Source organism: Gymnoscopelus braueri, assembly GCF_963280865.1.
Source record: "Gymnoscopelus braueri genome assembly, chromosome: 10".
NCBI classification, from domain to species: Eukaryota; Metazoa; Chordata; class Actinopteri; order Myctophiformes; family Myctophidae; genus Gymnoscopelus; species Gymnoscopelus braueri.
In genome coordinates, this window is record NC_137611.1 from 3322509 (window position 1) to 3345660 (window position 23152).

At 42.3% G+C, this 23152-nt stretch overlaps 1 protein-coding gene across 1 annotated transcript in view; it reads left to right on the forward strand.

Annotated features, from left to right (window-relative positions):
• The window catches only part of astn1 (astrotactin 1), a gene marked incomplete at both ends in the record, with an annotated part of 727677 nt that overhangs the window by 135617 nt on the left and 568908 nt on the right, over positions 1–23152 (forward strand). The window contains 3 exons of the mRNA XM_080440454.1: positions 10329–10579; positions 15330–15472; positions 19828–19977. Coding sequence (XP_080296580.1) covers positions 10329–10579; positions 15330–15472; positions 19828–19977 — 544 coding nt within the window. The remainder of the gene's footprint in view (positions 1–10328; positions 10580–15329; positions 15473–19827; positions 19978–23152) is intronic.

Below are 23152 nucleotides of genomic sequence, written 5' to 3' on the forward strand. Positions count from 1 at the left end.
GGGTTACCCGCTAACTAAACAAAGTTCACTTAGAGTCACAGAGTCTTTTGGGTACCCATGGTGAGGACTTTTCTCACCTCCTGTTGATCTTCAACTGGAATCAGAACGACCAGCCGCCGCACATCTCTGCGAAGGACGATGGTCGTGGGCAGGGTAGAGTCCTTCCCCCGGGCTCTGGATACAAGAGGGGCAGGAAGGCCGATGCAGGTCGCTCGTTGGTCAAGTTGGCTGCTGAGTAGAGTAGGGTCTGGAACTCCCCCCAGGTGTAGCAGCCGGTGGTTCCGCTGAGGCTGTTGAGTGCTCTTTTGATGAGTTTAACTGCCGCCTCTGCTGCTCCGTTCCTGTGGGGCGAGTCCGCAGGATGGAAGTCCCACTGCCACTCAGTGCCATTTTTAGCGGCAGTGTTCTCAACTGATGCCTTCTGCACACAGGCCAGGTGCCTGTGCAGCTCTCTCAGGGTAGGCTTGGCGCCCACGAAGTTTGAGAGCAAGAGTCCTGTGTTGTGATCTTTAGTCACAACTAGACGGTTCAGGGTTGTGTCCTGAAAGTCCACGCCGTCTTGAGCCGCTAAGGCAAGGTCTTGGAAGGCCACAGTTCTTTCTTCTGCAGACAGCTTAGAGCCCCTTGCCTCCCACTTTGCTGACTCCGAGGCTTGGTATTTTGCATTCAGCCAGGAGTCTGCAGCTCGTCGAACCCAGGCGACAGTTCCACATAGTTTTGACAAGCTACTGAACCGTTCGGGCTCGACAAGGCTCACGAGAGCCACGCCCCAGGGTCTCCTCTTCGGCCTTTCTGCTGTTGGAGTTGGACCTTGGTCTTTCGGCGGTGGCTGCAGCGTAGAGTCTCTCAAGTCTGCACCGATGTCAGTGTAGCTGGGGCCTGATAGCTTTTGTGACTGAGCCCTGATGACTACAGCTGAGGCTATGGCCCCTGGAGGTGTGAGGCTTCTCTCGAACCTGATCTGGCCGAGTCTCACATACTCCAGGAAGAGTCTTATGGACGCCTCCCGGAGTTTTGGCGAGAGAGGGTCATCCCAAGTGTCTTTAGTTGGATTTCCTAGTCCCGCTTCTTGGTAGGACTCTCTCACACGCATTACCCCTTTCTGTTTTACGGGCGTGGCAAGCCCAATGGGGTCGTAGAACCCAGCGACCCGACTTAGCAGTATGCTACGGGTCAAGGGGTTTGGATTACTTCTGACTTCCTCTTCGCGTAGATCAAGTCCCGTCCTCATCTTGCCTCGCTTCTTCGAGAAATTGATGGACGTCATCACGCGAAGCTTGTCAGTCTCTGGTTCGTAGCCGACTCCCAGTGCTTTGTTTTCTTCGTCCAGCATCTGGTTGGGTAACACCAGAGTCTTGGGCGGAGAAACGGTGGTTGTACTGTTACTGGAGTCAGCCGCAGTCCCAGACCTCCCACTTTGGCCTGTCAAGACCCACGGTTTAAGGGAGAAGCCTCCAGCCTTCAGGATCTTTTCGACTCCTTTGGTGATCTTCTCCGGTGTCTTGAGGTCGTCGTGGGACGTCAAGATATCATCAACGTAGCTGTCTTCTACCAGAACCCGGCGCTCTTCCACCATGGATGCAAACTGGGGTAGATTTTCCGTTTCTCTCATGGCGACCTGGGCGATACAACCTGCAGGTTTATCTCCGATGTTGACCCTGACGACGACGAAGACTTCGATTTCATCCTCTGGGTTGTCTCTCCAGAGGAATCGATGGAGTTGTACTTCTTCGTCCTTTAGCCAAACAGAGTTATACATCTTCTTAACGTCGCCTAGGGTGGCGTACAATCCAGTCCTGAATCTCAGAAGGACTCCTCGGATCAGATTGAGGACGTCTGGACCCTTGTGCAGGAGGTCATTCAAACTCACCCCCAGGAACTCTTGGCTACTGTTCCATACGATTCTCACAGGGGTTGAGGATGAGTGAGGGTTTGGTGCGACGAGATGACTGATGTACCACTTCGGTCCTTTCCAGCTGTCGAGTTCCTCTTTAGTGAGTTTAGCGGCAGCTCCCCTTGAGACCATATCGTGGATTTGCTCTCTGTACGCAGCCTTCCACACCGGCTCCCTCTCGAGACGTTTCTCCGTGTTCCGGAAGGTCGCTTCCACTGCACGTCGGTTGTCTGGCAGCGTCGCGGGGTCTCCTCTCCATGGATAAGCCGCGTCCCAGTGAGGGGATTCGCTGTGTTTGTCAGCTAGCACGTAGGTGAGGCATTCTTCAATCTTTTCAAGATCTCTTTCCTCTCCTAAGGTCATCTCTTTGCCTCCAGGCGGACATCTACCGCACTTGCAGCCTCCACATTGAGGATCACAAGCTGCGCCGACGCTGTCCCACTTGAACCATTCGATGACTTCTTTGTTGGTAGCCGCAGTACTCCGAAGGATTGGTTCTCCGTCTTCCTCCTGGACTTCGCTTGGTCTAGCCGGACCCACGAGGATCTCTCTGTACGCCTTTGAAGCTGTTCTCATCGACCGTGCGAAGTGAGTGTCAGACCTATGCACTGCTAGGTCCACTACCTCAAAGAGGTCAGGATGAGTTCCACCGACTGTCTTCCCCAGGGGTCCATCCCAGAGGACGAGGTCTCCTTCCACTTTGGTTGGCTGTGGGACCAGGCGACCTTCCCTGTGACTGATCAGCAGGTCGATCTTCTCGGGGCGGACTAAGTCCTCAGCTGCGACGTCTGGGAAGAACTTTTGTAGTTGCTGCGGCGTGACTGCCTGGTTCACCTTTGCGATGCTTTCCAAGCCGTAACAGAGGAGTTTGTGCTCTGTCACTGTGCCTTTGGGAGTTCTTACTCTTAGCCTTAGTGTAAACCTTTTGGTAGCAACCGTCTTCTCCATCCCTCCAACTCCTTGAACAATTAACTTGATGTTTTCGCCGTTTAGCTTGAGACGCTCAGCGGCTTCCATCGAGATGTAATTGGTATCTGAAGCGAGGTCAATCAGAGTGCCGATTAGCTGGCCTGAGTTTGTCGTTACCTCTAGTAGCATCATTACAACTGGGTACTCTTTTGGCTCACGGCCGTTGCTGGCGCACACTGTTGTTGAGATCTTGTTTGAGAATGCTTCTTTGAACTCAGCTTTCAACTCTGGGGAGAGCTTGGCAAGGAGCTCCTCTTGTTTGTCGGTTAGTCCAAATCCCTTTCTCTCCACTCTTGCATTGCTTTGCTCTCCGCTCTTCTGCTCACCACTCTTCTTATCTTTTTTCTTAGTTGGTGGCATCGGACAGAGCAAGTAATTGTGGTCTGAGGACCCTACTTTCCGACAGTCGTCCTTTGAGCAGAGAAACCTTTGAGTGCAACTGCCATCTTCACCATGAAGGCGCAAGCACTTGAAGCATGCTCCTGATTTCTTCAGTTGAGCCTTCTTGCTTGACAGGTTGAGCTTCTTGAAGACTTTGCAGGCAAACAGTTTCCCGGCATGCTCTTCGTCCCCACACGCGATGCATGAGCTTGGTTGCGAGCCTTCTTGGGTGTTTCCCGACGTGGCTTTAGTGAATGCCCTCTTCTCTTTATTCTTGTCGTTGGTTCGCTCAGGATAGTCCTCTGGGCTAGGCTGCAGCTGATCCAACTCCTCGAGAATGTCCTCTTGCCTTTTCAGGTACTGCAGTAGGCAATCGAAGTGGTTGCGTGGTGAAAAGCCGCTTAAAGGGTCTTTCTTGTGTGTTAGCCACTTTTCTTTCAGGGAGTCAGGCAGCTTACTCTCAATTGACTGCGCCACCACCCTATTTTTCACGGCATCTTCCTCCCCCAGGACTTGGAGATCACGGAGAGCTCTCTCCACGGCCTGAATCAGTTCGATTGTCTTTCTGGGTTGGTTTCCCTTGACGGGGGAAAGTCCGTGCACTTCTTTCGAGATAAGCAGCACTATCTTCGGTTTGTTACCGTACTTGTTATCCAGGAGCCTGAACACGTCGTTAGCGGATCCGCAGCTGGACAACACGAGGTCCCTTTTGACTTTCTCGTCTAGGCTGCCTAGAAGATGGAACTTTTTCACATTTTCCAACCCATATGGGTTTCCCAGCTGCTGCAGGTCCTCCCATTCAGCTTTCCAACGGTAATAGTCTCTCATGTTGCCGGAAAACATGGGCAGGCGTGCTCGCTCTAGAGTAATTTGGGGCCTGAAGTTGTAAGCACCGGGGTACGTGCCGGAACCACTTTGCAGTGTGCTGTGGGTGCCGTGTGGCGTGCTCACGGCATTCTGATGTGCGCCAAAGCTGAGATTGGGGGCCACGCTGGGCATGCTAGGCTGGACGCCACCTACTGGGGTTTGAGTGACTTGGGGGAAGAACGGGTCAGGGTGAGCGGCAGGCATCGCCGCTAGCTCACTGGTTAGCTCTTTGTTTCGGTTTTCCTCTACCGGAACATGTGGCTTCACCTGTTCTCGCAGCTCCTCTTCGACGTCAGACTGATGCCAGCCTCGCCACGCCCATTTATCCCACAGTGTCTCTTGTCGCTTCCTCAGCTTCCTAGTACGGTCCCTTGACTCCGTTACTTTGGGTCTAGGAATCACGTCTATCCATTCATTCACTGCTTTGTTGAGCTCGTCGACGTCTCGTTCCAGGTTTCTATTTACTAGTTCGCGCTCCCTTTTAGTCATCTGCTGGTGGTCGCTTGCCTCGGCCTTGTCCAATGCTGACTCAGCCTCTATGGCGAGGGTGTTAATTGCCTCTTCAGCGAACCTGGCCCAGAAGTTCTTTAGGACGATGTGTTCGGTTTCATCAAACTTACGGTCGCTCTCTGACGTTTTCTCGTCTACTTGCTCCGCCTTCTTTGTGGCCTCTTCATCGTCCACTTCTCGTAGGGCCATGCCATATTCAAACGCAGCATCTCTGACTCTAGTATGCTCCATTTTAAGGTTCCTCCACTCAACTCTCAGTTCGCTTTCTCCCAGCACATTAGCCCTGGAGATGAGATGGTTGGCTCTTTTAGTGAAAGCGGTTTGGGCTGCTGAACGCCTCTGCTTTAGCTTTCCCAGCTCCTCCTCTGTTGTTGTCATCTTGCTCTTTTGTTGCGTTGACCGAAAATATATAATCTTTATGCCAGCTGGGCTCAATAGTCCTGTTGTCAGACTTTGTTTCCTCTTCTTGGCTTTAATTATCTTTATCTTCGGCTAGCAGGTTAGCAGATGAGCAAGCAGCAGCATGGAAGGGCTGTTAGCTCAGTCAGATGGGTTAGAACAGTCTCTGTTAATTATTTGTTTATATTGTCATTTGTCCTTTCTTCAAGGTCATCCGGCGTCCTCTTCTTTGGATAGCCGGGCCTTGGTTTATAACTGTTCGGATCTTTCAAATCTTAAGCCCTCCGAATAGGCTGACAGGAAACACACGTCTTTGTCACAACTCGTGTTTGTCTTTTGTAGTTTTATTTTTAACCAAAATCCACAGATGACCACTGTACACAGTACACAGGTCAGACCACAGACCACAGGTTATAAACCTGGAAATAGAAAATAAACAGCATTACCATATATTCACATAATATAGGATGCACAAATAAGCAGCATGTAGTGGAACATATGTAATAGGCTCAACACAGTAGGACCGAAATAAGCCCAAATGACTACATTACCCATGATGCATTCTGAACGGTTACCAACGCGTCCCCCAGCTACCATTAAGTTAGTGTCCAATTTACAAGACACAACATACACCAATACACAACTCTTCAATGTACTAATTAGGTAGCATTGATGACATTTACCACAGTAACATTCATAAAGTTTGTTGATGAGACGTTTACATTGTTAGATCAGTCACGGCAGCGACGTTAGCATTAGCCGCATGCTAGCGATCACTCGGCCGTTAGCTTAGCTACGCGCTAACGGCTCATATTAAGTTGGTTTGGCTATTAATCATTAATCCCAACTAACGCCAACACAGTAATGGATGTAAACATTCACACACATGCTTTAGACATTATTATCAGGTTGCATTATGAACCAGCAGCAACAGAATACAAGTAGCAGGCCATGCTAGCAGCTAATACTGTCAACAACATACCAACTGGCTGTGTGATCCTGTCGCAGGTAGATTAGGAATGAACGTCTCCACCATTGTGAAGACGACTAGTAGCATCTGCGCATGCGCACAAGTATACCAGTCTCACGTAACCATAGCATTACTGTTACAATCATTTTAAAGACATGTATAAATGTAAATACTATATCAATGAAATGTAAACATATGAAATATAAATATAATGTAAATCTATGAAATGTATTTTTACAAGTCACATTCTTTAGACCCATGAATGCTTTCACAATACTTTTTACTTAGTGACCTAAAAGTCTTGACAGTGAGTATATAAACTATGAGAAACTAAAACAAAATATGTGTCAAACAAATACTAATAATGATGATAACATCAGTGATAGAGGGATAAAAAGAGTAATGCTATGGGTGATTTTATCGTCCCCATTAAGCATTGATGACAACAACACCATCCCCTGCATCACTAGTGGTAATAAAGATAAATAATACATTTTAGAGAAAGTAAAACTACTAGCAATAATGATTCACCTAACAGTTACCACCAAATCATCACTAATAAAATTAATCATATTAATAATCACAAAAAATAAATGAAAATAAACCATAAGAAACTAAACAAAAATGTCAACCACATCGGTGATAAGGAGGGGTAAAAAGAGTAATGCTGTGGGTGATATTATCGTCCCCATTAAGCATGATGACAACAACACCATCCCCTGCATCACTAGTGGTAATAAGATAAATAATACATTTTAGAGAAAGTAAAAATACTAGCAATAATGATTCACCTAACAGTTACCACCAAACCATCACTAATAATATTAATCATAATAATAATCACAAAAATAAATGAAAATAAACCATTAGAAACTAAAGCAAAAAAGTCAACCAAATAATAATAGTAATAATGATATTAGTTTTTTTTTTTTTTTTTATATAAATAGAGGGGGGGGGAAATTTTAGAGAAAAAAAAAAAAAAAAAACTTCGTTTTTCTAAACCCATTACCAATCCAGACAGAAGCGGATTTTATATTACTTCAAGTCCATGTGGCTACGTTATTCTCAATGTTCACACTGTTTCAGTTGACCAGTGTGGACAGTGCGTCCATAGGCATACCTGTGTTCTGTATGATATGTGTATACAGTAGTAGGCAGTCTCGTCCTAGGTGGGGGCTGATGATGATGAGTTTGTCCCCACGTCTAGCGTGGGCTTGATCTCGGTTGTGTAGAAGTCCATTGCCTCTGATGCTTCGGTGAAGGAGTGGGTCTTATCCTTGAAGGTGATGAGCAGCTTAGCTGGATGAGCCACACCATAACGTAGATTTGTTTTGCGTAAGAGTGATCTGAGCTCATCAAATGAGGCTTGCTGCTTGCGTTGTTCTGCCGTGGCATCGCGGACGATGCTGATTTTTTGTCCATTATACTGCAGCCCGCCTGGTTCTCTAGCTTTCCCACCGGCGAGACGTACAACCTTCTGTCTTATATCAGAGCTGTTGAATTTGGCGATTAGGCATCGCGTCTTGCCTTTGTTTGCTCCGATGCGGTGAGCGATATTGACCAAGTGAGGTGGACCTATATCTTGGCCAAAAAGCTCGCTCAACATTTCATTTACAAACAATGTCGGGTTGCCTTGTTCTTTTCCTTCTGGTATCCCGAAAATTCTCACGTTGAGTTTCCTGCTGTAGTCCTCGAGCGATTCAGTCTTCTGTTTTAATGATTTAACTTCCTCAAATAGTACTTTGTTCTCCGCTTCTAGTTGTATCAGGCTTTGATCAGTCGCGTTGGCAGCCGTTTCAAGAGAATCAATCTTGTCCAGGCATGATGTTACCTTTAGCTGGATTTTATTTAGATGATCCTTGATCGGTTTTAGATTGGCTTCAAGTCCTGTAGCGAGTTCTTCTCGTACAATTGTTCTCATAAGCGTCGCTAGATCAGCGTTCTCCATTGTGAACTTTGTTTGGGCACGCGTGGACATGTGTTTGTTCAAGAACGATTAGATCGTTTTGAACGAATCTGCTTACAAAAAAAGGGAGCTGATAAACGTCGAGGAGAAGTCAACTTAGTTTTTTGTTCTGTATGGGTTTAGAATGATGACATATTCGAGGGTTTGCTGCGACACGACGCGAGCTGCGTTCAGTCCATGCCACCGGAAGGAAGTCAATGACCTTTTTTTCGCAAAACATCTTATCCAACAAGTAAAGGTAGTCAGAGACACCCGTTTGCCATTTCGCCGGAAAGTAAAATTTAACCGACGAGGTTTAAAAAATAAAAGGAAACAATTATGAAAATTATGCAAAATGAGACGATGATGTAATAATTGTGACATGCCTATCAGAGAGCGGTGCTCATTGTGTGAGTAGAACCTCCGGTGGTTATACTCACATTTTGTCTTCAACCACTTTATCTCTCTAATTGTTTCTGCTCATTAAGTCCCCACATCATTCAAGTATAATTATAGAGTACCTAACCTTAAACGTATCCGTGGCTAATGAGCCAAATGTGCCTTAAGACATTATAATTGTCCTCTAGAACTAAAATGGAAAATTTAAAACATCTTAAATATTTGTATTTATTTTAGAAATCTTTCACTCGATAGGGGCAATGCCCGTCGCAAAAAACACTTAATACTTCCTACGGTTAATATGAGCATTAAATCAATATTTTAAATATGTCTTATGCACATGCATCCCATAAATTCCATAGGGCTAGACCACACATGGGCAAATGACATCATCAACTTGCGACGGGCATTGCCCCTCTTGAGTAAAATAAAATAATATAGAATATATATTTTCTTAAATAAATACAATATTTAAGGTGTTTTAAATTTGTTATTTTAGTAACAGAGGGCAATTATAATGTATTAAGGCATATTTAGCTTATTAGCCAGGGAACCTTTCTATCTATTCATTCTCACGACTGCAGTACATAACTGAATGGACAAAGTGTACCACAGAACTAAGTCTTTGTGCTTTCTACCTGCGGACATGGGTAGAATTTGAGTCTCTCCCAAACAGCTCCTATTAGGGCTATATAGTCTCAGGCAGAAAAAGCCAAAAAAGCCAAATAGTGGGACGTTTGCAACAAGCTTGGGGGAGCAGGTCACCCAACTCACCCTATTCTTTTATTCCAATTTTAGTAAAGGTTATTTAGCATTTGTGGGGGGACTGGAACAGAGTTATTACTCATCCATATTTCAACTGGCATATTATCCACTGTCACCTTGACATTTGCTTCACTGTTTTTTGACATTCTGTTTTTTATGCAAATTACGCATGCATGCAGTGTCTGAGTGTGGTTTCTAGTGACGGCTCAGAATGTGGACTGTGAGATCCAGTGGTGGGGGACAAAAAGTACTATTTGTTTGTACTTAAGTAAAAGTATCAATACTGTAATATAGACATACTCTGTTACAAGAAAAAGTCCAACATTCTAAATTTACTTGAGTAAAAGTACAAAAGTATTGGTATCCAAATTTACGTAAAGTATCAAAATTAGAAAGTACTCTACTGTGGGGCACGGTGGCGCAGTCGGTAGCGCTGTCGCCTCACAGCTAGACAGTCCTGGCTTTGATTTCCACCGGGGACGCTGTGGGCGTGTTCTCACCTCCGCGTCATCAGTGCCCATACCCTAGGTGGGGTTGGTGAAAGGGCCTTTCTGTGTGGAGTTTGCATGTTCTCCCCGTATCCCCTATAGCAGGGCTACTCAACTTAAGATGGCTCAGGGGCCACTCAGCAAAATACCAAAGGTCCAAGGGGCCGCCATAAAAATGACGGTCCTATTTTGGATTTTTCGATTTTGTAACACACAAGAAAATGTACATTTTGACATCATATTATTTTCACTGTACCAGTTTATTTTGTGTTGTGTGTATGTCCAGTGGCAGACACCTATCCTGGGCGCGCGGCAAAGCCGCACGGCCGGAAAAATTTGGGGGTCAAACCCCCCCCAAAAACCCGAAATGCATAGAAAACTATGCATTATACCTGTAACAATTGACGCACCTGTATGTATGTCTGTCTGTTTGTTTTTGAAAAATGTTTTAGCAACCCATATATTTGAACGGAAATGTATATTTTTATCCTGTGCTTTTTTGACCATGAGGGGGCCGCCATGCGGCCCGCGGGCCGCGGGTTGAGTAGCGCTGCCCTATAGGGTAGGTACCCTCACAGAAAAACATGCAGTAATCCTGGTCTCGATACTGCCTCCCCCTGGTCAGCCGGTGCCCCAGGCTGGCAGAGGGAGAGTAGTTCAAATAATACAAAAAAGAAAACTATGAAAATAACCCCGGTCCTCTGACTCTCTCTCTCTCTCTCTCTCTCTCTCTCCTCTCAGGGTGGGATGATCGCCCTCCTGCTCTCCATCCTGTGCCTGGTGCTCATCCTCTACACGCGGCGCCGCTGGTGCAAGCGCCGCCGCGTGCCCCAGCCCCAGAAGAGCGCCAGCGCCGAGGCGGCCAACGAGATCCACTACATCCCCTCTGTGCTGATGGGCGGCCAGGCCCGCGAGAGCCTCAGGAACTCGCGCGGTCAGGGACACAACTCCTCTGGGACCCTGAGCATCCGGGAGACCCCCATCCTGGACGGGTAAGCAGTGTTGATTTCGTCGACTAAAACTATGACGAAAAATGTTTGTCGAATACCTCTTTTTCACTGACAAAAACGTAATAAGAACTAAGCTACGATGACTAAAACTAAGAATAAATATATTGACAATTTCGTCAACAAATAAAAAGTAGACTAAAATGTTAGTGAGGGATCTAGTGGAGAAGAGATCCAGTAGAACTAAAAGACAAGTCTTTTTATGTTTGGTTGCGCTCGGGTGTTGCATGCTGAAAATAGCCGATCTACAAGCTCACAATGCGTCGCGCTGCGACGCATTGTGAGCTTGTAGATCTGCTATTTTCAGCATGCAACCAAGTGTAAAATCAGCCATTACAACGCCATCAAGGCACCGCCAATATATATTATAGTCGACTAAATCAACTGTAGTTTTAGTCGACTATAATCTTATGATATTTAGTCGACTGAAACTAGACAAAAACTAAAACATTTCAGATGACTAAAATAGCAAAAAAGGAGGCAAAGAGAGTGTGTGCAGTGGTGGGAAAAGTACTATTTTTTTTACTTAAGTAAACGTATCAATACTGCCATGTACAGTAGAAATACTCTGTTTACAAGTAAAAGTCCGGAATTTTAAATTGACTTGGGTAAAAATACAAAAAGTTAGAAAACCAAAATTTGAAAGTACTTATTATGCAGAATGTCCCATTTCACACATTTTTCAAATATATAAAATGTATCAAATATGTTCAAAATAGCCGATCTATAAACTTTGCGACGCATCGTGAGCTTGTAGATCGGCTATTTTCAAATGGCCCAAATGTATACATAGGGCTGAAGTGGTTAATGTTTGTTTTGTAATAATAATCAAAATCTACAAAGTAACTAGTAACTAAAGTTTTCAAATAATTGTAGTGGAGTAAAAGTACAATATTTGCCTCTGATATGTAATGGAGTAGAAGTGATTTTTTAGCAAATTGGAAATATTACAGTAAAGTAAAAAATACCTCAAAATTGTGTGTGTGTGTGTGTGTGTGTGTGTGTGTGTGTGTGTGTGTGTGTGTGTGTGTGTGTGTGTGTGTGTGTGTGTGTGTGTGTGTGTGTGTGTGTGTGTGTGTGTGTGTGTGTGTGTGTGTGTGTGTGAGAATCAGCATATGATAAGTAATGGGATTATGAAAGATGGTAACAATATGCGATATGCAATGGGGGGAAAAATATGTAATTGAAGGTAATCAGATTGTATTAGTGAGATCAGTAATCAGTGGATTGTGTTACTAATTACTAAATGTTAATCAGGTAATTAGCGATCTGCAATGGATTCAATGCTCAAACATAACCATTACTGTATGCAGGGAGTAGAAAGCTATGCTGCTAGGGCATATTTTTATCGCTGATTGCTCTTTGTACATTTGCATAACCCATTAAAACCGGGAACGCATATGTGTAACCAGTTTAACCATTATTGTATACTTTGCCTATTCAAAAATATCAGATATACACGCTCATAGCGCGGCACGAGTGCCGCGCTATGAGCGTGTATATCTGATATTTTTGAAAAATTATGAACATTTGTGAAAATCTTTGAATATATATAGTTTTTTCAAGTGAACATTTTTAAAATCTTGTTTTCTTCTGGGGTCCCTGGAACAACATATTTTTAGATGGGGGTCCGTGGCCGAATCCATTAGTTACATAGGCTACATTAGATTACAGCAACATATAAAGTTTTTTTTTTTTAAAATCAGGGGATTTAGAAGACATTTGTAGAATCCCCCCCAGAAGCAAAGATTTAAGTTACAAATGTTCACTTTAACACAATATATATATTCAAAGATTTGCACACATTTTCATGATTTTTTTCCAAAAATAGCAGATCTACAAGCTCATAGTGCGGCGCTATGAGCTTGTAGATCTGCTATTTTTGAATAGCCAAAAGTAGACACGTTGAATGGGATAAGTGATGCCACTGCCATGCACACTGGCAGGTTGAGAAGTGACACATGGCTAGATGTTTACATGGGACTATAATCTAACACCAATAATCTGAATAACAGCCCAATCAGAATACACATATGTGTCACGTAAATACCACCACCGGTCCAATCAGAAGTGATTTTCAGTTTGAGAAGGTGGGTGGGGGAAGCCTTTGATAATCTATTCAACAGGAAGACATTACTGCCTAATAACCAAAATAATGAGCAATTAGACAGCGGTGTAAAGTAACTAAGTTACATTACTCAAGTACTGAACTTAAGTACACTTTTGAGGAATTTTTACTTTACTGGAGTATTTCCAATTTTCAATACTTTTACTTCTACTCCACTACATCTCAGAGGCAAATATTGTACTTTTACTCCACTACAATTATTTGAAAACTGTAGTTACTTTAAAAATATATGTATCATTATTATTATAAACATGCATTTACCACTTCAGCCCTATGCATACTTTTTTTTAATTTTACATTTTTATCCCGCGATTTTTGTAACCCATTTTTTTTTTCACCCGGTGCCAATTTCCTAAGTGATCCTGGGCGCTACACCAGCCCTACACCAGTCCCCCACAGTAGGGAGGCCAGGGCCGAGCTCATGCTTCCTTCAGGCATGAGAGCCAACTGACCTTCTTGTCACCTGACAGGGGGGAGTTTCCCTGGTTGGACGTAGCGCGTGGAAGGAACACGTTATTCCAACCAGTTCCCTTCCCCTCCATCAGGCGCCCCGGCTGTCATGGGGGAGGCGGTATAGTGACCAGGATTACTACATGTTTTTGTGAGGGTATTAACTACCCTAGGAGACACGGGGAGAACATGCAAACTCCACACAGAGTAGGCCCTTTCACCACCCCCACCTAGGGTATGGGCGCTGATGACGCGGAGGAGAAGACACGCCCACAGCGTCCCCGGCGGGAATCGAACCCAGGACCTTCTAGCCCTATGCATACTTAGGCTATTTGTAAATAATGCAGATCTACAAGCTCACAACGCTTCGTAAAGCGACACGTTGTGAGCTTGTAGATCTGCTATTTCAAAGGATTTTTTACACATTTGGAAACATGTAAAATTGGATATTGTGCATAATGAGTACTTTTACTTTTAATACTTAAGTATATTTTGATACCAATACTTTTGTACTTTTACTCGAGCACATTTTGAATACCGGACTTTTACTTGTAACAGAGTATGTCTACATGGTGGTATTGATACTTTTATTTAACCCATTGATACCTGGAACGCTTCTGTGTCACTTTAGATGCCTTTGGCTATTCAAAAATAGCAGATATACAAGCTCATAGCGCGGCACCGAGTGCCGCGCTACGAGCTTGTAGATCTGCTATTTTTGAAAAATCGTGAACAAATATTTTCTATATTTTTTTCAAAAAACTGTTAGGATTTAGATTTTTTTAAAGAATCTCTTTATGTCTCTCTTTAGGTCTTTATGGGTTAATTAAAACATTTGAGTACTTTTACCAGCACTGGCAATAGAATAGATGTTCTACCAGCATGCTGTACTGTTCACAGAGTGGAAGCATGAGAATGTGTGACCCGTCAATCAGTCCCATAATCTATGTGATGTGCTGCGCTGCCTTGAATCTCCGGTACACCTCCGGTACACCTCACCTCCGGTACACCTCCGGTACACGGATCAGGTGTTTAATTGGCCCCTTCACCGTGCTCTTGCAAAACATGCTCTGGAAACAGAAACACATTGTTGACGATCCTAACTTGATTTAATTGAGACCACCTGATATTATGCACCAGCTCCCTCTGTAGAAGAAAATCACAATGTGCATGATGAGAGGAATTTACCATTATCTTCTCTGGGACCATAACTCTCCATTAACGTGCATAATTTCTGAATGGCCATCGAGCCATTCCAAAATGATTGTTATTATTATTATTAGAAAGAACAGCAGAAACACAAATATTGTTCCCAGGGGGCACAATGTGTGTCCATCTTGAAAATTGACGGGGGGGGGGTTTAACATATCCATTGCCAGGCATTAATTAGTGAATGAATCCGCCACTGCCAGCGGTTTTGAGTCTTTTTGACGATCCACAGAAAAGAAGATGTAACAAACGATGTCTCTGTGGAAAGACGAGTCTCTCTTCCGGAATAAAAAAAACATTGTAACCGTGATCGTCCGTTCTGTAGTTATCTGCAGTTGAATGTAGCTCGTTTTCACCAAAACTAGCTATTTTTATAAATAAGATAAAATTGTAGCGGACGGGGTGACAATGTTTAAGATGACGTCATTTTAACCACTCACCATTATATTATACTTTGGCTATTCAAAAATAGAAGATTTACAAGCTCATAGCAGATCTGCTATATTTTTTTCAATCTTAAAAATGTTTGCAAATCTTTGAATGTATATATTTTTAAAGCGAACATTTGTAACTCAAATTTTTGCTTCTGGGGATTCTACAAATGTAAATTTTTTTAAACAAAATGATATGTATTTGGCCGATTTGAGTTTTTTTTTTTGGCTTTAAAACATACATATATTCAAGGATTTGCACACATTTTCACAATTTCTCAAAAATAGCAGATCTTCAAACTCATAGTGTGGCACTCGGTGCCACGCTATGAGCTTGTATATCTACTATGTTTAATAGCCAAAGTATAAAATAATGGTTTAAGTGGTTACACAGATGCGTTCCCGGTTCTATTGTGTTAAGTTGTATCTTCTAATCAGAATGATTTCAATCAGACTGAAGGGAATATAGTCTGTGTGACAAGCTTGCCCTTTCCCTTCCGACTCCCCCTACTGGTAGGTATGAGTACGACATCACGGACCTGCGTCATCACCTGCAGAGAGAGTGTATGAACGGAGGAGAGGACTTCGCCAGCCAGGTGACCCGGACCCTGGACTCACTGCAGGGATGCAACGACAAGACCAACATGGACCTCACACCTGGTAGGTTGACCGTTCATTATTAACCCATTTAAGACATGAGGCCCATTCTACAAATGTCTTCTAAATCAGTACTTCTCTCAAACTTCGCCTTTTCCCTTTTTACTTTGATAGCCTCACATGTTCCATTATATTTCTCATGATTACATAGTATTTTCTGTTTACCATTATGCAGGACTTATGTTACAGGGGCCAGTTGCACCACCATACTAAGTTCAAACTTAGCCTAGTTATAGCTTCAATGGCTTTTAAAAAGCCATTTAACCCATTTAGCCGGGAAAGTATCTCTGTTATTTTTAGATTTCTTTGGCTATTAAAAAATAGCATATATACAAGCTCATAGCGCGGCACCGAGTGCCGCGCTATGAGCTTGTATATCTGCTATTATATTATACTGGCTGTGTCCCATCGTGTCGACTGAAAATAGCAGATCTACAAGCTCACAGCGCGCTGTACTGTAGATGGGCTATTTTTCATACAAATCAGGCTCTAATAGTAAAGAGAATAGCCGTGGCACCTTGACACACTAAAACCTGTATGATGAACCTCCAGACTGACAATATATTAGAGCATTATAATGAGTTATACATAATATGCATATTGTTGCATTTGAATTGGTGCTTGCACTTTGGTGTGTGTGTGTGTGTGTGTGTGTGTGTGTGTGTGTGTGTGTGTGTGTGTGTGTGTGTGTGTGTGTGTGTGTGTGTGTGTGTGTGTGTGTGTGTGTGTGTGTGTGTGTGTGTGTGTGTGTGTACTTTGTAGTGGTGTTATAATGGTGTGGGGAACCTTCAAGAGCATTAGTTGGTTATTTTCCTCCTTGAGACTTATCTTTAATTAAAACTTGTCAGCAACGGCTAGACTCATTAGTTTCATTAGTTTCAAAGCATTGTAGGAGAATATTAACGATCTTTACTCAACAAATACACATGAGTAATTGTACTAATTATTATTTATAACTGAAAGTGTGTTTTGACAACGTGTTGTTGTATTGCTGGCGGGGGAATCATCTTAATATAACAGCAACCATATACACCTAATAAAATATAAACATAAAAAAAACAATTTTTTAATAAGAGGCCATTATTCCCAAACCTCTGGGGCTGCCGTTCTCGGATGCTCTGTATTCCCTGTATCACCAGAACACAGTGGTGGTGAAAAGTAACTAACTACATTTACTCAATTACCGTACTTAAGTAAAATTTCTGAGGTACTTTTACTTTACTGGAGTACTTCCAGTTTTCAATACTTTTACTTCTATTCCACTACATCTCAGAGTAAATGTTGTACTTTTTACTCCACTACAATTATTTGAAAACTTCAGTTACTAGTTACTTTGCAGATATAAATGATCACATTATAAAACATACATTAACCACTTTAGCCCTATTTTATACATAGGCTATTTGAAAATAGCAGATCTACAAGCTCACAACGCGTCGCGATGTGACGCGTTGTGAGCTTGTAGATCTGCTATTTTCAAAAATGTTGGTACTTTAAATTTTTGTTACATTAAGTATATTTTGATGCCAATACTTTTGTACGTTTAAGTAACATTTTGAACATATATTATAGGCCTTTTACTTGTAACAGAGTATTTTTATATTGTGGTATTGCTACCTTTACTTAAAGGTTCTATGACATTCATTTTCACTTTTTTTATTTTTCATGTTTTTTGGGGGGTTTTATGACCTCAATTACACCCAAAAAATCTGAACTTTGAACATTCAGTGGATGTTCTGTGGTCTGGGGTTTTCTGAATAATTAGGCTGAAAAGTAATCTGAGCTTGGCCCTTCAACAGTGAGGTCACAGCCGATTAATCCCGCCCACTCTCCTCCTCGCCCCTCCCCTCCCCTATCCTTTCCTTTGGGGGGGCGGAGCAGAGGCAATGATTGACAGGCAAAATCCCTCACCAGCGACACTCGCAGGCAAAGATTTATTTTTTCATTGCAGTTGAAAAGGCTCTAGAAATGTGAGAGAAAAACACCTGCCATGGATCAATGGAGTGGAATTTTTTGTTAAAACTTTCTATACACGTTTGAAGGACCATGACAAATACTTTTAATGTGTGGTAAAACTGAACGTCATGAAACCTTTAAGTAAAATATCTGAGTACTTCTTCCACCACTGCAAGAACATTGGCACACAGCACTGTACACACACGTACAAATAATCACACCGCTGCTCTTCTCAGCACAGCAAATGACTGGACACCATTGAAATGATCACACAAGTGGCTCTGGTGTGTTGGAGTGGGCTGTCCTGGGTGGATCTAGCTCTTAACCCAATTAGACCGGGAAAGCTGTGTAATTTTTTTTCTTCTTTGGGCTATTCAAAAATAGCAGATCTACAAGCTCATAGCTCTGTATATCTGCTATTTTTTTAAAGTCTTGAAAATGTGTGCTCATCATTGAATATATATATATATTTTTGAACTCATTTTGAACTCAAATCTTTGCCTCTAGGGGATTCTACAAATGTCTTGTAAAACAGTTTTCTGAAAAAAACGTATGTTGCTATAATATCAGTAGTTCTCAAACTTTTTTTCATGTTAAGGACCACCCAAAATTATCTGTATTTGGCCGCCGACCCCCATCTCAAAATATGTTGTTCCAGGGACCCCCCCAGAAGCAAAGATTTGAGTTATATATATATATATATATATATATATATATATATATATATATATATATATATATATATATATATATATATATATTCAAATATTTGCACAAATGGTCAATATTAAAACAAAATAACAGATCTACAAGCTCATAGTGCACATGAGCTTGTGTATCTGCCATTTTTGAATAGCCAAAAGTATAAAATATTGGATTAAAGTGTTTACCCGGGTTGAATGGATTAACCAAAATATGCTTTGGAAGAATATCTGTTTGCGTAATCGGTGGACCTTAGAATTGAGTACAACCCCCGGGAGAGTTTATGAAGTGGAACAGTTTTGATGCTGGAAGAACACCCACTGAATAACAATTAGCAACAACAGGAACACACGTACACACTCCCTAGATTCATCAGGAAGTTTGGCTCTGGTTCTTCTAATGCAGTTAGTGCTTCTTAACTAAATCTATCCAAACATATCCCCCAAGAGAGAGCAGGGAAAAGAGTACAGGGGAACACCACGGACACTCATGAACATTAATATTCATCTTTTATTTAAAAAAACAACAACTGTGGAGGTTATAGCCGGTGAATTACACTAAAGTTTGGTGGAAAAGCACACACATTTTGCTAAACATTACCAGCTGTCCTTGGCTTGAGGAATGTTCCTATTAGAATAATTATCTAGCAGCTGAATACATTAATAAAAACATTCACTGTTTAGATCACCTCTACTGTTACTTCACTATTAGCCATCCTATGATGTGTATTTAGTATCGCGTAGCCAGACAACTATTCCACAATCTGAAATGGGACATTCTGCATAATGAGTACTTTCACTTTTGGTATTTTAAGTATATATTGATACCAATACTTTTCTACCTTTACCCAAGTACATTTTGAATACTGGACTTTTACGTGTAACAGAGTACTTCTGCATTGCATTATTGATACTTTTACTTAAGCAAAGCATTTGAGTACTTTTTTCACCACTGATGACCGGAAGCATTTGAACATTGTGGGAGGCAACAGTCTGGCCTCACGAGACTAATACTAATATAATAGTAATATACTATACAGAACACAGTGTGTCCTGTTCTCTATGCATTTGTATAAGATTGTATTAACGTTTTATAACTACTATAGCTTTAGGCTTTTCATATTGCACATATTGACACATCACGAGTCCCACTGAGCACTGAATACACATTTACTAATCACTCTTCTAATTACTATTTAATGTAGTCGCATAGGCTCCAGCTTTAACTTGGCAGGAGTCGTGGTATAGTCTGTATTTCAGGGCTGTTTCATTCCCAAGGCCTTATCCATGTTTTATATTTGATATCTCTGTGTTCACATTTTAATCTCTTATACTGACGACTGTATCCTTTGAGACATTGTTATTGCTGAGAGAACAGTGACATACATTTAGTATTTCTCTGCCAGATGTTGTCACTATACCTGTATCTGTGTCCATTTTGTTTCTCCTTGAGTGAACAACTTGATTTATTGGATAACATTTATATCCATCTCTTCTCTTCTAACCCATTAAGACCTGAGGCCGATTCTACTAATCAGTATTTCTCACACTCTCAGATTTTTTTTGTCCAAAATAGCAGATGAACAAGCTTGTATATCTGCTACTTTTGAATAGCCAACGCGGAAATCTAAAATGACACGGATACTATCCCGTTTCTCTCTCTCTCTCTCTCTCTCTCTCTCTCCTCTCTCTCCTCTGAAGTGAATGACAACACCAAGCTGGCTCTGATGAACAAGTACAAGGACAACATCATCGCTACGAGCCCCATCGACAGCAACCACCAGCAGAACACCTTGCTCCCTCACAACACCTCCACCAGCCAGCGCAAGCGCCTCTCCAGCAACACCCGTGGTGAGTCCGTCCCTCTATAGTCCCTCCATAGTCCAGTGATTCTACACTGTTTGCATTTCAACCCCCACATCTGATATGCATTGGGTCATGGACCCCCATCATGACATTTGCAGGGCAGGTCCATGGGGTTATGCTAGTTTGTGAAAAGTGAAACATATAAAATACAATGTTTAGGACTTTGGGAAGAAAACAACTGTAAAATCCTGAGTGATAAATGCAGTGATAAATAGGGATGGGTATCGTTGGGACGAGTCCGGTTCCGGTTATGCATATTGTTTCCGGTTCCTAATGGTTCCATATTTCGGTTCCAAAATGGTAAAAAAAATAAGAGGTCAAATATGTATTTAATAGGGATGCACTGAATGGAAAATTCTTGGCCGAAACCGAATACCGAATATAGGAAACACTTGGCCGAAAACCGAATGGCCGACATTTTTTATTAATTTAAAATATATATACATACAAATCAATAAAAATGGTACCATTGCTGTCATGGCTATGCCTCTGTTGTAGAGCTACATTTGGGGGGGGGGGGGGCGGGGGTGCGGGAAGGAATGTGGCTGGGCTCTACCCAACAGTGTTTTACCAGATTTGTCATTTTTGATCAGATTGTGCTGTTTGTGTAGGACTTTTAAACGCCTTTGTTTGAACAGTTTTTAGCGCGTCTATGAACCGATATGCAGAACCGAAATTACATATTTTTGATGGGTACCCGCCATTTCTTATTCGGTTCCTACTTGGAACAGAATTTCGGTACCCAACCCTAGTGATAAATACACTTGAAATGTATCAGGGCAACCAGACACATGATTGTAAACATATCCACTGAGTCCAGTGGTGATACCTTGACATTTGAAGAAAATACGGCCTACAGCAAAAACACAATCCCTTGCATGTGTATTGTGCAAATCAGCGAGTAAATTGTGCAGAATACTGGCAAAAAGGAACATAAAACACGAATGGATGAAAAACGACCTTCAAGGTCCATAGTTAGGGTGCACTATAATAAGCAACTGAAATTAAAAGGCTGAACCCTGAGCCTATAATTTGTCATAGAGAGGTGCCACTTGGTCCGGAAGAAGAGTATCTTTTGGACTTCCTGAATAATTTAGCCCCCAGGTTCCATTTTTTCCTCCGTGACTTGTCATTGGGTGGAACCGGGGTCCATTGCTGCCATGCAGAGCTATATTTTATGTTATTTTATTTTCTCGTCCCACAGAAACGATCATGTATAATTCATTACTTGCCAAATGATATGTCAGTGGAGGTAGCTTAATATAATGTGAACTATGACTCAGCGCTCTGTGTGTATTTGGGGAGCAGTGTGCGAGTCATATTCTCAGACATACACCCTCCGCATGCATGATGACACCAACGTGAGTTATAGACAGTGGTGGAAACAATACTTACATGTTGTACTTAAGTAAAAGTATCAATACTGCAATGTAGAAATACTCTGTTACAAGTAAAAGTCTGGTAATCAAAATTTACTTGAGGTAAAAGTACAAAAAGTATATTGGTATCAAAATGCACATAAAGTAGCAGATCGGCTATTTTCAGCATGCAACCAACTGTAAAATAAGCCATTACGACGCAATCAAGACCGGCCAAAATACATTTTAGTCGACTAAATCAACTGTAGATTTAGCCGACTATAATCTTATGAAAACTAAATGGATTTTCTTTCAAAAGACGGATTAAAACTCAATTGAAATGTTCTGTCTAAATCAACACTGATGCCCAGAAAAGTGTCATTGGGGTTGATGTGTTTTTTACCACTGTGGGTCACAGTGATACAGTTCTGTTCTAGCTATAGAGGCTTAAGACCAGGAGATCCTCGGTGTGTGGTGCTTCTTTTCAGTCTCCTCTCCCTCTTTTCCCTCGAGTTCCTCCCACCCACCCATGTCAACATCATCAACTTCCATCTCTCCTCTGCTCTCACCTCACACCCACTCCATCACCGTCTGTGTCAACTGGCTAGAGAGAGAGAGAGAGAGAGAGAGAGAGAGAGAGAGAGAGAGAGAGAGAGAGAGAGAGAGAGAGAGAGAGAGAGAGAGAGAGAGAGAGAGAGAGAGAGAGAGAGAGAGAGAGAGAAGAGAGAGAGAGAGAGAGAGAGAGAGAGAGAGAGAGAGAGAGAGAGAGAGAGGAGAGAGAGAGAGAGAGAGAGAGAGAGAGAGAGAGAGAGAGAAAAGTTGGTACTGCCGATATGAAGGAAATACTCTAGATATGGAAAATAGTGTGGATATGACAAAAATTGCCCAAGGCATTGTCTTGCAAGCAGCCAGCGTACCTTAGCAAAGTGTGTTCTAGAAAGTTGTATGCCCACGAACACAACCATGGAGACGCACGGTCGCCTACAAATTCACGCCCACAATTGAGACAGCGCACCCACTCGAGGTCCGGGAGGACGATGTACTGCAGCTGTCACTGCAATCCCTATGAGACGATATGAGAGTGTGCCTACTTTTAAAATGATCCTACACGAACTGGAGACGATGCAGAGTTGAATAAAAATATGTGTCCAAATGTATAGAGTGTCTTTGTCGACATATCTTCTTGTTTTCTCAATAGTTGATGTGTTTCACATTTAATTTGCCACTTTAACCCATTGATACCTGGAACGCATCTGTGTCACTTTAGATTTCTTTAGGCTATTCAAAAATAGCAGATATACAAGCTCATAGCGCGGCACCGAGTGCCGCGCTATGAGCTTGTAGATCTGCTATTTTTGAAAAATCGTGAAAACTATTTTTTTATATTTTTTTCCGAATTTTTTTTAGGATTTTGAATTTTTTAGACGCGGCCTCAGGTCTTAATGGGTTAATGGTTTACCCATAATGTTAACACAGCAGAGTGGAGACGACAGTCAGACAAGTAGTCACATTTCAGTGACGTCACTGTCTTTACGAGCGTCGACTTTGAAGTTCTCATCCCAATCCCGACTGACTTTGTTCGTGTCTATATTTTGAACATCTCATAGGCTTATATACATTTTCTAACTACCTTGGATCTCCGACGGTACATGAAACATGTTAACGTGTGGGTTTACCGTTGTTGTATTAACTTGCCTGAATGGAGTTCAGGGAAATAACCCAACTAACTGGAGGAGTGACATATCCCGACATTTTCAACTACTTAGCGAATGCTTCAGGTTAGTATTAATATGCAAATAGTC